Source organism: Bos indicus, chromosome 18 (assembly GCF_029378745.1).
Source record: "Bos indicus isolate NIAB-ARS_2022 breed Sahiwal x Tharparkar chromosome 18, NIAB-ARS_B.indTharparkar_mat_pri_1.0, whole genome shotgun sequence".
NCBI classification, from domain to species: Eukaryota; Metazoa; Chordata; class Mammalia; order Artiodactyla; family Bovidae; genus Bos; species Bos indicus.
This window is the reverse complement of record NC_091777.1, coordinates 46,974,954-46,992,258: the sequence shown is the minus strand read 5'-3', so window position 1 is coordinate 46,992,258 and position 17,305 is coordinate 46,974,954. Positions and strand designations below refer to the sequence as shown.

Sequence of the window (17,305 nt, the reverse complement as noted above, 5' to 3'; positions counted from 1 at the left end):
TGACTGAAGCTCAGAAAACACTCTGTAACAATACCCTTTCCAAGAGAACTTGCCATTGGTCATGCCCTCAACAAGGTCCTCGAAGGTACATCCTTGATCAATCCATTCATTCATTCAAAAACTCTGATCACTTAATTTGTGGATCTATCAGTAACCAAAACGGGGGATATATACCCTGCCCACATGGAGCTCAAAAGCTAGTGGGAAAAGAATTTGCAAAATAGATATTTTAAAATATGGATAAAAATTAAGCAGAGATTGGGGAAAGGGAGTGTGATGGAGGAGTCAATTTACAGCTACTTACTTCAATTTATTGAACATGTTGACCTCACTTCCACAACAGGTATTTCCCACATGAAGTACCCTCTGCCTGGAATATTCTTTGTGCCCCCCCCCCCCACCTCATTGAAACACAACTGCAAATCCTTCCACACTCTTCTTGTGAGAAAGTACAGTCTGCCTTTCCTCCCTCTTGAATCTGGGCAAGACTGTGACAACTTCAACCAATAGACAATAGGAATGATTGGAGAAGGCAATGGCACCAGTACTCTTGCCTGGAAAATCCCATGGACGGAGGAGCCTGGAAGGCTGCAGTCCATGGGGTCGCTGAGGGTCGGACACGACTGAGCGACTTCACTTTCACTTTTCACTTTCATGCATTGGAGAAGGAAATGGCAACCCACTCCAGTGTTCTTGCCTGGAGAATCCCAGGGACGGGGGAGCCTGGTGGGCTGCCGTCTATGGGGTTGCACAGAGTCGGACATGACTGAAGTGACTTAGCAGTAGCAGTAGCAGGAATTGACACTCTGTGATTTCCAAGGCGAGGTAGTAAAAGGTAATGCAGTTTCCTCTTTGTCTGCTGGAATGGCTAGCTCTGGAGCCTTGAAGCACAATGTAGAAGTGCAGTTCTGCTGAGGCAGTTCATGCTTTGAGGAAGCCCTGATCACAATAAACTGTGGAAAACTCTTCAAGAGATGGGCATACCAGGCCACCTGACCTGCCTCTTGAGAAACCTGTATGCAGGTCAGGAAGCAACAGTTAGAACTGGGCATGGAACAACAGACTGGTCCCAAATAGGAAAAGGAGTACGCCAAGGCTGTATATTGTCACCCTGCTTATTTAACTTCTATGCAGAGTACATCATGAGAAACGCTGGGATGGAGGAAGTACAAGCTGGAATCAAGATTGCTGGGAGAAATATCAATAACCTCAGATATGCAGATGACATTACCCTTATGGCAGAAAGTGAAGAGGAACTAAAGAGCCTCTTGATGAAAGTGAAAGAGGAGAGTGAAAAAGTTGGCTTAAAACTCAACATTCAAAAAAAAAAAATTCAGAAAACTAAGATGGGCATCCGGTCCCATCACTTCATGGCAAATAAACGGGGAAACAGTGGAAACAGTGGCTGACTTTATTTTTCTGGGCTCCAAAATCACTGCAGATGGTGATTGCAGCCATGAAATTAAAAGACGCTTACTCTTTGGAAGGAAAGTTATGACCAACCTAGACAGCACATTAAAAAGCAGAGACGTTACTTTGCCAACAAAAGTCCGTCTAGTCAAGGCTATTTTTCCAGTGGTCATGTATGGATGTGAGAGTTGGACTATAAAGAAAGCTGAGCGCCAAAGAATTGATGCTTTTGAATTGTGGTGTTGGAGAAGACTCTTGAGAGTCCCTTGGACTCCAAGGAGATCCAACCAGTCCATCCTAAAGGAGATCAGTCCTGGGTATTCATTGTAAGGACTGATGCTGAAGCTGAAACTCCAATACTTTGGCCACCTGATGGGAAGAGCTGACTCATTTGAAAAGCCCCTGATGCTGGGAAAGATTGAGGGCAGGAGAAGGGGACGGCAGAGGATGAAATGGTTGGATGGCATCATGGACTCGATGGACATGGGTTTGGGTGGATTCCGGGAGTTGGTGATGGACAGGGAGGCCTGCTGTGCTGCGGTTGATGGGGTTGCAAAGAGTCGGAGACGACTACGCGACTGAACTGAACTGAACTGAAGCCACAGACTCCACAGGTGAAGAATCTGCCTGCAATGCAAGAGCCACAGGAGACATGGGTTTGATCCCTGAGTTGGGAAGATCCCCTGGAGTAGGAAACAGCAACCCACCCCAATACTCTTGCCTGGGAAATCTCATGGCCAGAGGAGTCTGGCGGGCTACAGTCCATGCGGTTGCAAAGAGTTGGAACACAATTGAGCACATGAACACAAACAAACCAAAAAAAGCCACATAGAGAGACCTTGTATAGACACTACAGTCCAGCTTGGCATTGTCTGAGCCCTGATGCTGAACTTAGGAGTTTAAGAGGCTCCAGAGATTCCACTCCCAGCTGTCAAGCCACCTTTGTCTTTCCAGCCGAACCCCTAGACATCATGGAGCAGAAATGATCTATTCCCAACTCTGCCCTGTCCAAATTTTTGACTCACAGAATATATGAGCATAATAGAATAATTGTTTTGTGCCACTAAGTTTTGGGGATAGCTTGTTACCTAGAAATAGTCATTAGGATGGCCCTTGGTTAATTATTAATTCCTACCTATCTCAATTCCTCAGGAATACTTCTAGGCCCCACTCACCCCACACACACACCAACTAAATCAGATTCTGCTGCTATAAACATCTTTTTTTTTCTCCTTATGCCTAAACAGCTATTTCCTTGTTTTTATTTTATTTAAATGTATGGCTTGTTCATAAAGACTGAAAACAAATATTTACCATGTCTATAACATACAAAAGCTACTTTTTACAGAAATCTATCCTATCCTCTTTTTTTGTAAATACAAATATCAACATAATCCTGATTGCATATTTAACACCTTGTCATAAAAATTGTCTAACATACAGCAAAGCTGAACAATTTTACACTCATACAACCACCCCAGATCCTACCATTAACATTTTACTATATTTGTTTTATCTCACATCTATTACTCTATTCATCTGTTAATTTGACTTTGGATACATTTCAAAATAAATTGGAGAAGGCAATGGCAACCCACTCCAGCACTCTTGCCTGGAAAATCCCATGGACGTAGGAGCCTGGTGGGCTGCAGTCCATGGGGTCGCTAAGAGTCTGACACGACTGAGCGACTTCACTTTCACTTTTCACTTTCATGCCTTGGAGAAGGAAATGGCAACCCACTCCAGTGCTCTTGCCTGGAGAATCCCAGGGACAGGGGAGCCTGGTGGGCTGCCGTCTATGGGGTTGCACAGAGTCGGACATGACTGAAGTGACTTAGCAGCAGCAGCAGCAAAATAAATTAAAGACATTGTATACTGTCCCATAAATACTTCAGCATGCATCTCTCACTAGAGTTCAATATTTATCTTTCTTTTCAGGTAATATGTACCCAGTGTAATTCACAATTTCACTGAATTTTAACAGGTGCATATGTGCATTTGTTCTAAGTCGCTTCAATCGTGTTGACTTTTTGCAATCCCATGGACAGTAGCCCGCCAGGCTCCTCTGTCCATGAGATTCTCCAGGCAAGAATACTGGAATGGGTTCCCACACCCTCCTCCAGGGGATCATCCCAACCCAGGGATCAAACTGGCATTTCTTGTGTCTCCTGCATTGGCAGGTGAGTTCTTTATCACTAGCACCACCTGGGAAGCCCCTAGCAAGTGCATATACCTTCATAATCCAAATCCTTACCCAGGATGGCAGCTGAACATTTTTATACAGCATCCCAGGACTCCCAAAGGAGGTTGGGGGAGAGATTAGGAGAAAACCAGGTGGAGGGCTTCCCTGGTGCTCTGTGGTAAAGAATCCACCTGTCAATGCAGGAAACATGAGTTTGACCCCTGGTCCAGGAAGATCCCACATACCGCACAGCAACTAAACCTGTGTACCAAAACTATTGAGCCTGTGTTCTAGAGCCGGGGAACCACAACTACTGAGCCCACATGCTGCAACTACAGAAGCCCCTGTGCCCTAGAGCTTGCTCTCAGCAATAAGAGAAGCCACCACAATGAGAAGAGTGCACACCACAATTAGAGAGTGGCCCCTACTCGACACAAGTAGAGGAAAGCCTGCACAGCAATGAAGACCCAGCACAGCCATAAATAAGCAAATAAATAATTTTTAATTATTTAAAAACAGGTGGAAATTATATCATCTTTTCTAATTCAATTTAGAAAGTTAAAGTAAAATTGCTTCCTTATACCCAATGTCAAGAAGGAACATGGACCCTATTTTTTGGATAGGAAATATGCCAAAGAATTCGAAGACAAAACAATAGGTTTTTCAGTAGTCCAGAGAGATGATGATAGTCTAGATTAGGGTCAACGGAGGGGTTGAATTCTGGAATTTTTTTCTAAGTGATGGTAACTCTTACAGTTTCTCTTCACAGCTTTTATTTATTTAATTTTTTTGGTTGTGCTGGGTTTACTTTGCTGCACTCTGGCTTTCTCTAGTTATGGCAAGCGGGGGCTAGTTTTTGTTGTAGTACTCAGGCTTCTTATTGTGGTGACTTCTCTTGTTGCAGAGCACAGGCTGTAAGCACACAGGCTGCAGTAGTTGCAGCAGGCAGGCTCAGTAGTTGTGGCACAAAGGCTTAGTCGCTCTGCTGCCTGTGGAATCTTCCCCAACCAGGAATCGAACCCAAGTCCCCTGCATCTGCAGGTGGATTCCTATCCACTGTATCATCAGGGAAGTTCCTGGAGAGATTTTAAAGGTAGAGATAATATGACTTGCTGGTCAACTGATTGTGAGGAGAATCAATGACAGCTATGAGGCTTCTGACTTGAGCAGGTGGAAGGATGGAGCTGAGAGCCAGGGAGGAGCAGGTTTCGGGCAAGGATTAAGACCTACGGAGTTTGAGATATTTCTTAGAACTTTTTGTGTGGATGATGAGCAAGTCATGGGATATAGGGACCTGAGGTTCTAGGCTGAAGATAGGAATTTGTTGTAGTACTCGGGCTTCACAATTTGTATGACTTTGTACAGTTCAAAATCGTCTATCAGAAGAGAGATGAGGTTCAGAACCATGAAGCCAGATGAGAACACCTGGGACTGGTTGTAGATAGAAAAGTCAAGGCCTGGGACACCAAAGTGACAGGTGTGAGGCACAATGAGGCACAACCAGATTGGTGAGGAGAAGGCTGGGGTTCTGGAAGCTAGGCAAGGAAGTGCTTCAAAGAGTGAGTGGGGATCAGCACACCTAATGCTGCTGCTGGGTCAAGCAGGATGTGGAGGCCTGACCATTGTCTAACACTCTAATGACTACAAGCTTCACACCCAGAGAACAGTTCCTTTGGTCTCATCTGAGACAGGAGGACCCACTTGCCCAGAACCCCTTTCCTGCCCTCAAAGATGAAACCAGAAGAGACCTGGCTTCAGTGGTCAGAAACAAGAGTTAAGTGGTGCAGGGCAGAGCTAGTATGGGGGAGAGGAAGGGGGCACAGGGAGCTATTTCCCTAAATTAGCAAGACCCTTGGCCTTTTCAAACAACTTCTTTTTCGGAGACAACCAGTAATCTGAAAAAAAAAATTTTTATTAAGAAAAATATAATCTATACAATTCAAAGTCGTCTGGCCTCAAGAGAAGCTCCTTCCCTCCTCAGCCGCAGCCTTGGGGATCCGGGGGGGGCGACCTGGCTGGAGAAGACCAAGACTCTGGGTCTTCAGGGTGGCCCAGCAGGTGGGCTATTTGGGCATCCACTTTTCTGGAAAAAGGACAGTGGGGTAGAGGTTGAGGTATTTGTTCAGGATTAGGGTCTGGGGCTATGTATGTTCTGGGAAAGGGGTTCAGGAGAGGTGGGCACCACATGGCAATCTCAGAATTCAGGGACCAGGTGTGTTAAATCCTGGCGATGGTCACCTTTTCTGCTGCCGCAGCGCCGTCCTTTGAATCCTTAGCACCTGCAGTATAGGGTCGTCCTGGAACTCGCTCCCATCGGAGTCTAAGGTGGAAAGGAGCAAGATTCAAGGGGTCGAACTCATAGCGTAATGGACTGCCATTCAGAACACGGCAGCCACGCACAGCTTGTGCGCCTGCTCACCTTCCGCAGCCTGCAGAAGTCTGGCAGCCTGGGAGAGCAGGTCTTCTGAGGGGGCGTCGCCAGCAGCGGGTGAGGGCGTGGCTACCACCTCAAGAGACCCCGCCTCGAACGGAGAGCCCGGGGCCGTAACACAAGTGGCGACCACCTCAGCTGGAGGAGGCAGGATCTTGGGCTGCAGACACTTGACTTCAGCCAAGGGAGTGTCTTTGTCTTTCCTAGGCACCGATCCCGCTAGGGGGAGCATGGTCTTGGCATTCCGAGACACCGCCTTAGACCTATCCCGCGATTCAGATAGATGAGCCGTGACTTCTGAGCGAGGGGTCAGAGGGTGTGTGGCCTTGGCTTTTCGAGGTTCAGCCTCGTGTGGAGGCGGGCCCTCAAGCCGGGGGGGCGTGTCCTCCAGGCAGTCCGGAAACAGCCGAGCCTTCACCACCTGGCCCAGTGCGCCTCTGAGCTGCGGTCCGGGGCCCTCGTGCTCATCTGCGGCCATGACTCGCCCTGAAGACTCCCGGCGTTGGGCTCTGCTTCTCCGAGGCTTGGAGCTCTGCTTCTCGAGCTCCTCTGGGCTGCTTGGTGCAGGGGTTGGGGGGCCCTGGAGGGCTGCAGGGGTCGTGGGTGTGGAGGCAGGGGGTGCGGGGGTTGAGGCTGGAGGGGCAGGAGTGGAGGCCAGGGGCGCTGGGACGGAGGCCGGCGGCCCTGGGGTGGAGGCCGGGGGCCCTGGGGTGGAGGCCGGGAGTGTTGGAGGAATGATCCCAAGAGGTATCCAGGGACTGGGCTGTGGGGCCCAGAAGAATCCATGGGGACTGGGACCCCAAAAGATGTGTGGAGAGAACCCTGGGGGAATAGGAGGCCTCTCCATGGGGAAAGCTTCCTGGAGTCCAGGTGGAACCATACTGCCCCAAAGTGGGATGGAGTTAGACTGGGTTCCCAGGGAACCAAGGGTCTCCGCAGCGGGAGGAGATGGCTGTGGACAGATGGGGGAAGGGACCTGAGAGGGAGAGAAAAGGTAGAGAGTCCTCAGTCCCTCTCAGCCTACTCCTTCCTTCAACTTCCCTTAGGATCCTCCCTCCACACCCCACTCAGGCTCCTCCCTCCTCCATCTCACCGAGGTGGTGAGGGCAGGGGTCTGCGGCAGCACCCAGGTTCCGTCACCCTGGCTTCTTCGAGCCTGTTCAAGTTTCCGCCGCTGCCGCCACTGGTACAGAATGTCATCCTCTGGCCGCAGGGGTGCCTGGGAGGAGGACGGGGCAGGAGTAGGGATGGGGGCAGGTGCTGGGGTTGCTGTGGAGGAAGTAGAGGGAAGAGAGGTAAGGTAGGGGCTGGGGTGATGAGCAAGGATAGCCTAGCACACACCCTTTGAGTACCAGGTTATTCAGACAGGCTCTCCAGATGTTGTCCCAAGTCCCCTGCAGATTGGGAAATGGGGGAAGGGACAGAATCGGAGAAGAGAGCCCTCATGGGCTTCAACCTGTCATCATTTGACTCTTCATCATCAACAAATATTACTGAGTCCCTACTATGTGCCAGGCACATTGTAAGGCACAGTGCCAGGCACTGTTCTGGACACAGTGGTCACAGCAGGGACCAGGGCAGATCTTCCAGAATCTGCCTACATCTCCCCACTTTACCACCCTCACCTGCCAACCCCATAACAACTTCCTCCTTGGCTTCCCTTCTCTCCCATCCTCTGAAACTGCCTCCATCCACAGTCCAGGGAGCCTGTGAACACCTAAGTCAAGTCAGGGCCCTCCTGACTTAGAATCTTCCCTGGGCTGTACCTCTCTCCTGGTAAAAAGCACATCTTTGTACTTGTGGTTCCCTTTGCCTGGAAGGCTCTTCACTTATGCATCCACAGGGTTAACTCCAAGTCCTTCAGGTATTTCCCCAAGTACCACCTTCTTCATGAGGCCATCCCTGGCTGCCCTATTCAAAATTGCAATAGCCCAGCCCTACCACCCTCCATCCTCTTTCCTGTTCCATTTTTCTCCTTAGCACCTATCACCTTCTAACTACTAAAGATCACACTTCTTTGCTTATTCATTGTTCATCTCTCCCTCCAAAATGCCGGCTATACAAGGACAGCAGTTTTTATCTGCCAGGCTGTTGCCAGATCCCCAGTGTCAAGAATAGGGCCTGGTGTCAGTATATGTGGCATAAAAGAAAATAAATATATGCAAAATTGTGCTCCATCCCAGTGCCCAGCACTGTGCTGGGGATACAGCAGTGACTAAGGGCAGGGTCACCACCTATCCTCAGGCCTGTGGGACAAAGGGACATCATTTCCCATCACCCAGGTTATCATTTCATGAGTCATGATTAGTATGGCTATCATTATCTCAGAAGCCCTACCTATTAATGCTGCACAGAGAAGGGGAAGCAGGGTAGTAGGCAGCATCTGGGACCTCTCCTCCCCTCCCCTCTATATCCTGTGATTCTATTTCCAGACCTGGCCACTTCCCTTTACTCTGTTCCTCAGGCTTTGGCCCATGCCAAACTACCAGAGTCTGTCTCTTACCAACAGGGAGTTTGCTAACACCTGGTAAAGATCTTATCCCTGCCTTGCTCACAACCCTCCTGTGGCTCCCCAGTAGATCGTAACCAAATGCCTCACATGGCTATGCAGCCCCATGTAACCTGACCCCTGCCAATATCTTCCACCTTATCTCACACTACTCTTACCCCTGGTTCTTGCCTTTTCTTGTTCATTATCTGCATTGTGCTCCCTCCCACCTCAGTACAGGCTACAGGGCTATAGTCCTCACCTACATCATTCAGGTTTCCACTTAGATAGCACCTCTTCCAGGAAGGCCTTCTCTGACATCTCAGTATCACAAGTCTCCCCTGCATGACCCTCATTTCTACTTATATTTGTTTGTGGAGTTATGCAGCTATTCTGTGCCCCACATTCACTATTCTGTGAGGACAATGAAGGTGAGACCATGTATGGTTGGTTCACTAAGGAATCCCCAATCTCGAGCAAAGGCTTCACACGCAACACGTATTCAATGTGTGTTGCATAAAAGAATACATACATTTACTCTGCAAAAAACTTATGAAGTATGTAGTAGGTTTATCCCTATTTTACAGATGAGGAAACTGAGGATCAGGAAGGAGAAGTGAATAAAAAGAGAAGCTTGGATGGATCAAAGAATCAGGGGACAGCTTGGGCAAGATCACTCAAATGCACAAATAGCACTCTGTTCTCTCTGCTTGCCTGTCCCCACTCATGGGAGTCCCATGAGATATGGAGAGAATCTTTCCTGGCTACCACTGCATCCCAGGAACTGGGGCACAGAGTAATAGTAACAACAGTGATGACAAAACAGTAACCCACATCTTTAACCCAACCTCTGAAATCTCAGGGGCAGAAATTTGAGAGTTCAACACTTAGCATGTTTTAGTCAAGTTGCTAGGTATGTATAGGATTGACAGGGGTCTGGGTCAGAACATCAGACTCAAACACACTAGTATATAGTTGAACGTGTGAAATTGCCATTATTCAACCATTTTTTACTTACAAAAATTTCCTAAGATTCATAGTAGTATGAATATTTACTCCCTGACTTCAGACTATACTACAAAGCCATAGTAATCAAAACAGTATGGTACTGGCACAAAAACAGGCACAGATGAATAGAATAGATCAAAGCACCCAGAAATGAACCCACACACTTATGGTCAATTAATCTACAACAAAGGAGGCAAAAATATACAATGGGGAAAAGACAGTTTCTTCAATAAGTGCTGCTAGGAAAACTGGACTGCTGCTGCTGCTAAGTCACTTCAGTCGTGTCCGACTCTGTGTGACCCCATAGACAGAAGCCCACCAGATTCCCCCATCCCTGGGATTCTCCGGGCAAGAACACTGGAGTGGGTTGCCATTTCCTTCTCTAACACATCAAAGTGAAAAGTGAAGGGGAAGTTTCGCAACCCCATGGACTACAGCCTACCAGGTTCCTCCGTCCGTGGGATTTTCCAGGCAAGAGTACTAGAGTGGGGTGCCATTGCCTTCTTCAGGAAAACTGGACAACTACATGTAGAACGTTTTGTCCCACCATATACAAAAATAAACTCAAGATGGATTAAAGACCTAAATGTAAGATCTGAGCCATAAAACTCCTGGAAGAAAACATAGGCATGGCATAGCAATATTTTTGTAGATATGTCTCCTAAGGCAAAGGAAACAAAAACAAAAATGAATGAATGGGACCCAATTAAACGTAAAAGTTTTTGTACGGCAAAGGAAACAATCAACAAAACAAAAAGACAACTTATTGAATGGGAGAAAACATTTGCAAGTGATACAACCAACAAGGGATTAACAGCTCATACAACTTAACATAAAAAAAAAAAAACAACTTAATTAAAAGATGGGTAGAATCTGCCTGAGGACAACTGAGGCCATTTCCTGGGTGCCTGGCCTCGCTGCCCAGCAGCCCCAAGTGGCGAGCGGCCCTTGTGGCAGAGGAAGGGGGCGGGCGCGGGTGGAAGCAGGTTCACATCTGGAAAAGCACTAGACAACCCCCACCCCCGCCCCACTTTGTATTATTCCTCCTCTTACTCTGAGCTGTGAGTAATTTTAACCCTGTGCATATGGTAGCTCTTCTGATGCAGAGACTATTTTATCAATGTCAGTGCCATCCCCATAGGATGACTCCATGAGTGTTTCCAGACTCAGGCTCTGACAAACGAAATTAAAATGTTTTGTTTTTTTTAAAAAAAAAATGGGCAGAAGACCTGAACAGACACTTTTCCAAATAAGACAGATGGCCAACAGGCACATTAAAAGATGCCCAACATTACTATTCATCAGAGAAATGCAAATCAAAACCACAATGAGATAATCACCTCATATCTTTCAAAATGGTTATCATCAAAAAGACCACAAATAACAAACGTTGGAAAAGATGAGGAGAAAAGGGAACCCTTGTAGTACAGTGTTTATGGGAATGTGTTTAAATTGGTACAGCTACAATGGAAAACAGCATGGAGATTCCTCAAAAAACTAAAAATAGAACTATCATACATTCCAACAATTCCACTCCTGTGTATATATCTAAAGAAAATGAAAACAGTAATTTGAAAAGATACATGCACCCCAACAGCAGCATTATTTACAATAGCCAAAATACAGAAGCAACTTTGGTATTCATCAACAGATGAATGGATAAAGAAGATGTGGTGTATATATACAATGGAATATTACTCATCCATTAAAAAAGAATGAAATTCTACCATTTGCAACAACACAAATGGTTCTTTTCTGGGGGTGGGGGGAAGATATTATGCTTAGTGAAATAAGTCAGACAGAGAAAGATGAATACCGTATTTTATCACTTATATGTAGAACTGAAAGAATAAAACAAATGAATATAACAAAACAGAAATTGACTCAGATATAAGGAACAAACTAGTGGTTAGGGTAGAGGGAAGCAGGGGAAGGGTGGGATAGGGACAGGGGATAAGAGGTAAAAACTACTGTGTATAAAATAAATAGGCAGAGAAGGAAATGGCAACCCACTCCAGTATTCTTGCCTGGAAAATCTCATGGACAGATGAGCCTGGTGGGCTAGTGTCTGGCATCACAGAGTCGTACACAACTTAGCAACTGAACAACAACACACAATCAGGCAGATTGTGATTTGGGGAAATAGTTCTTGATGGAAATGTGACATAAAATGAAGAGTGAAGTGACCTAGCAATATGGAATACAGAGTTTTCTAAGAAATTAACATTTGTGTATAGAATAATAATTGCAAATATTCAAACAATAAAGTCCATGGCTAAAGAAAAAAATAAAATAAATAGGCTACAAAGATATATTGTGGAGCACAGGGAAGATAGCCAATAGTTTAGAATATAGGGTTGGCCAAAAAATTTGTTTGGTTTTAAGTGAAAATAAGACATACTCTTCATTCTCACCAAGAACTTTACTGAATAATGTATTCACTAACCAAATGGACTTTTTGGCTAACCTAATAATGTTAAGAGCTTCTCTGGTGGCCAAGTTACAAAGAATCTGCCTGCAATGCAGGAGACATGGATTCTATTCCTGAGTCGGGAAGATCCCCTGGAGAAGGAAATGGCAACCCACTCCAGTATTCTTGCCTGGGAAATCCCATGGGCAGAGGAGCCTGGTGGGCTATAGTTGGACACTAAATCACCATCTCCACAAATAACTTCAAATGGAGTATAATCTATAAACATTTGGATTACTATGTCGTCTACCTTAAACTAATAGAATATTGTCAATCAACTATGCCTCAATAAAAAAGGATGACTTCATCCTAAATGAGATAGATATATAAATACTCTTCATATTGTTTAGGTCAAATTTTGCTGCCAAATCAGCTGTGGTGCCAAATTTGTAACAAGCCTTCTGATTTTGGAGCTTCATGTTCAGAACTGCAGACAGGACGCAGAGAGAGAAATTGCATACTCATGGGAGCTACTGCGTATGCTTTCTTAATTTTTTTGGCCACGGCTCATAGTATGCAGGATCTCAGTTCCCTGATCAAGGATTGAAACTATACCCCCTGCACTGGTAGTGTAGAGTCTTAACCACTGGACCACCAGGGAAGTCCTCCCACGATAGGTACTGTTAACAGAGCCATGCTGCGTGCTCCATGTATTCACCAACTCCTTCAATCCTCATGACACCTACAGCAGGGGAATACAGTTATTATCCCTGTTTTACAGCTGGGTAAACAAAGCACAGAGAAGCCCAAGGTCACAGAGCTATAAGTCGAAAAGTTGGAATTTGCACCCAAACTGCCCTCATCCTCGCCTCCCAGCACTCACCTTGTGCCATGATGTCAGGGTCCTTGATGGAGTCAGGAGTGAAGGTCATGGAGAAGGGAGAGAGGCCATCAGAGCTGATGGGGAATGAGGAGCTGCCGCCATCGCTGGGGCTGAGGGAGGAGGTGGAGGAGACAGAGGCCTTGCTAGAGGGAGAAGGCAGAAGTGAGGCCACCGGGGTCTCAGAGGCAGCAGCCTGGGTCCAGAGAGGATGGACTGGGGAGGATGATGCGGGTGGGGGAGGCACCTGCGTTTGAGCAGCCTGGCAGCTCTGCTTTGCAGGCTCAGTGTCTCCAAGTCCAGCAGGGATGAGTTCCATGTATTGAGACTCTGTGAGGTGAGAGGGGGTCAGAGCTCAGTCCCCATCGCAAAGGCTTCTGGGAAAGGGGCTCTGGACAGAGGGCCTGAATGCAAGTCTACATTCCACCTGGCACCCTCACATGCTGGCAGACAATCTGCTCCTCCTCAGGCAAGACAGACCAGGTTTCCCTCTGTGGATCCATAACCCTCAGTGTAATCACTGTTATAGTAGAAGGGCTGACCCTACCTTCCTGATCAGGCCTGGCTAGTCACAGTGCTCTGTCCTCCAGTTCACAGTGACTGGCTCACAAAGATGAGCGAATGAAAGTAAGTCCTGGGGCTTTGGATGGAGCTATTGGAAAAGCTTTTTCTTTTCACTGGAGTAATCAAATATATCAGACGCCTACAGCTATTGGAGACATCTTAGCTATTTTGAGGGGAAAGCCTACCTGAGATTGAGCCAAACAAGGAGGAACCGAAAGCCATGAGAGTTGAGTTCCTCCCAATATTGTTCAATCACCAGGATTCAGCTATGCTCAAAAGCATCTAGTTTAGGATTTCTTGATTACACTAGCTAACAAAGCCTCCCTTTTTTGTTTAGGTTTCCTTGAATTGGGGGTTGACTCTAATGCTAACTACATGTTTGTTTGGTTTTTTTCCTTCTTCTTTTTTGGCTGAGCCATGCAGTGGCATATAGGATCTAATTTCCTGACCAAGGGTTGAATCTGCACACCCTGCATTGGAAGTGGAGAGTCTTAACCACTAGATCACCAGGGAATTTCTGACTCTAGTTCTGTCTCAGGGCTGGTGCTATCAGTCCAGGCAAGGAGGGACAGAAGTGGGTGGCAGTCTCACCTGCTTTATTTCCTGAAGGGGTGCCACAGCCTTAGCCTTCGATGCACTGGCCATCTTAGCATGAGTCAGGGTTGCTGTGTTGGGTCTTCCTTCTGGTTCACTGGCTCCTGTTGAGATGCCCCAGTTGATTTAGTGGGGGGCAGGTAGAGGAGCTGCTAGGGGTATTGCTCAGGAGGAGATGAGACTGAAGCAGGTACCTGCTGCAAGTTGACTGCCAGGGTCTGAAGATTCAGGCCGCAGCCACCAAAAGTCAGCTGGGGTTGGGCCTGCAGACTGGCGTTCTTCTCGGCTTGTGGGCTGAGCCTGTCGGAACCGGTTTATGTACCTGTGAGCATCAGAGAATTGGGAGGTGGGTGGGATGAGGAGCACCCAATAATAATAATAATAATCATAATAGTCAATGTATATGTAGCACCATAGCAGCACTTGGTAGTTGATCCTCAGCATCTGTTCTCCTTTCTTATACAGTAATGCAATATTATGTAAGACGATATAACCCTGGGGACACAGCCACTCTTCTATAAATACATTTGCCAGATACCCTTGCAGATTTATGGCCATGTATATTCCTGACCACAAGATGCAATTCTGGAAAGTGGATGTGGCTGGGAGCCATTATGGGCCATGAAGGAAAGGGTAACAGCCTAGGGAAGGGAGAGCAACAAGAGAGAAGGAAACTGTGTCTCTGACACCTCACTTAGGGGCTGCCATATCAGCTCTGGTTGCTTCTGCCTGGACTGTTACGTGAGGGAGACATATTGATAAACACTCTTGTTTAAGGCACGATTCATTTGGGACTCCTTGTTATAGCAGCTGAACTTGGATCCTACAAATCCAAGTGCTCACTATGTGGCTCACTATTTGTTACAGATGCAGTACTGATGGTAATTCATCAAAAACTTAAAAGAGACCCAGAACATATGTGCTATTAATATCCTCAATTTACAGATGAAGAAACTGAGGCCAGGATTGTACAGTGATAAAGCCTGGATTTGAATCTAGCTCCAGAGCGCTTGGTAACATGAATGAAGCATGGTCCTAAAAGTGCAGCTCTGGCTAGGATGATTATTATGGATGTCTGCCCCCTCGAACTGATCCAAACCCTTCTTTTCCCTGAGAGCTACTGGAACTTACTTGGCCACCACGGAGTCCCCACTGTCAGTCACGATGGGTGGCGGGGAGGCTCTTATCTGGCCCTCAGCGGTGCTGGGTGGGGAAGGGGTCCCTGAGCTGGATGGCCAGGACTCCTCAAACAGCTCAGGGGAGCTGGGGCCTGTAGCCAGAGCCTTGGAAGCTTCTGGAAGTCTGGATCTCTGGGATCTGGATGGGCTCAGGGTCTAATATAGAGGAGGTGAAGAGAAAAAAAAGTGAGGCTGAGGAGTCATCCCTGTAGGGAAACGAAGACACAAATGAAATCTCAGTCCAGAGGAGAGGAAACACATCCCACAACGGCAACAACTCAGAGTGATTGGGGAGGTGACAAGGGATTTAAGTGGTGGAGGACAAGGGCAAGGCCATGGGGAAGAGAGGAGAGGCCTTTTAATCTCTCACCCCCATCTCTCATCACGTCTTCCTTCCCTCTAGTCGTCACTCCCTTGTTACTGGTTGGCACACAGCACTCTCTGTGGGGTGTCCTCACCTGGGGATGCCAGGTTTGGCTTCAGGATGGCCAGTGTGGCTTCAAACCACACTACGGTTCCCACGCAATCCTGGAAGAGACGAACTAAAATTTCCATGAAGCACCACTGTACATTCAAGATAATGACACTGGAGGCACGATTCCCACCAGTCCTTGGAGCAGTCTCAAAAGAGAACCTGGGAACTGCTGGTTGGTGATTCGTAACCCTGGATCCGGTCTAAGAGGAATCTTTTAAAAATACAGAGGCGTGGTCCTCACCCAAGATCAAAAGAATCAGAATACCTGGAAGGGGGCTGGGCATCTTCATACATCTGTTTTGCAGTGTTTCATGTGATTCTTAAGTGGAAGTCAGGAGAAGAGCCAAGGCTAAACCCTATCACTGTATATTTCCCATAAGTCCTTGGGACACTAAGGAGAGGGGTAGATGGATTACAATTCCTATAGTCACTGGGCTCCGCCTAAGCAAGACACCCGTGGTAGTATGGGAGAAAATTCAAAATTACGAATCTTAATTCCCAAGGTTCCCCCGGACACTTTTAGAGGAAAAAAAAAAAAGCCCTTAGGGCCACTTAGCGGAACGTAAAACGCTATGAAATCCCCGCAGTGGTAAAGTCCAAGGTTGGAGCCACTTAAGGCTGTGGAGCATCTTGGGAGTTGTAGTTCCAGTAAGGTTGAGCACAGTTGACTCCGGACCGTAGCAAACCTGATCTTAGGCTGTGTTACTCTCACCCTTGATCCTCTCTAGGCCTCCTGTAATCCATCACCTGAAGTCCATCCTGCAGCTACCTCGCCGATTCCGCCTGCTCTGCTAGGTCACCGGACTCACCCGGAGCGCATCTTTGTCGCTTAGCAATACCCTATAACCCCGCCCCTCTGTGAGACTGCAGGCGCGGGAAGAGAGCGGTCTCTAAGGCGACCAATGATAGAGAGGAAAATAAAAGTAATTGACAATGGCCAAAGGAAGGTGTCTCACAATTGGCTGTAACGGGAATGAGAGGGCATGTTTGATTGGGGAACGGTAGCGAGCTGCAGTAATTGGCAAGCCCATGGACCAATGGAAAGGATCCGAGGCTGGGCTCGCGGTTAGGAGGAGGTTCCAATGGACTCTCTTTTTGCTGTAGTCTTGTATTCTAACTACCCCTCGTCTTGCTGTCTAAATCTCATCCAGATTCCAATCTAACTACGGATTTTTCCGTTGCAGGGGCCATCAGGGAGCCTACCCCCTCTCTAGCCGCTGTCCCTTCATCAGTCCAGCAGTCCCTCCCGATCTTCTAACCACTTCCGTCTTGCTCCAGGAGCAGCTGGTTGCTCCAAGTGCCAAGCCTGGGCTCCCCGCCGAGGTGGCTGGATCATAACGAGCTATTTCGGGCCCCAGCGTGCGGCCCCCGCGGGGCCAGCCTGGACTGTTCTTGCCCGCGCCCCCTGGCTGCTGCTCACCTGGCAGACCCCGCTGTCCAGCGCACCCGAGGCTGAGTCAGACGCACAGAATTAGGCCCGGCTTGCCAGGGGTTGGGTCCAGGGCCCTGGTCAAATGGGAATAGGGTCTGTTCTGTGTCCTTCTGACAGCCTGGCCCAGCTACTGCATTCCCTCTAACCAGGAATCTGCTCCCAAGACCGGCATCTGCGTCATCCTCAGAGCACCTTCGGGGCGGGGGTGGATTAAAGGGACTGTGAATTCTTTGGTGGGTTTCTCAGGCTGTAG

The 17,305-nt window shown here is 47.5% G+C and overlaps 1 protein-coding gene across 1 annotated transcript; it reads right to left on the bottom strand.

Moving 5' to 3' along the window:
• Positions 1-5,483: 5,483 nt before the first annotated feature.
• PROSER3 (proline and serine rich 3) lies at positions 5,484-17,232 on the bottom strand. Its single transcript, XM_070772020.1, is given in 12 exon segments — positions 5,484-5,597; positions 5,600-5,675; positions 5,831-5,912; positions 6,012-6,999; positions 7,117-7,292; positions 12,813-12,955; positions 13,057-13,139; positions 13,965-14,071; positions 14,162-14,289; positions 15,099-15,301; positions 15,516-15,673; positions 15,886-17,232. Coding segments are annotated over 11 exon segments (2,058 nt in total). The 5' UTR covers positions 15,522-15,673; positions 15,886-17,232; the 3' UTR covers positions 5,484-5,531.
• Positions 17,233-17,305: the final 73 nt, after the last annotated feature.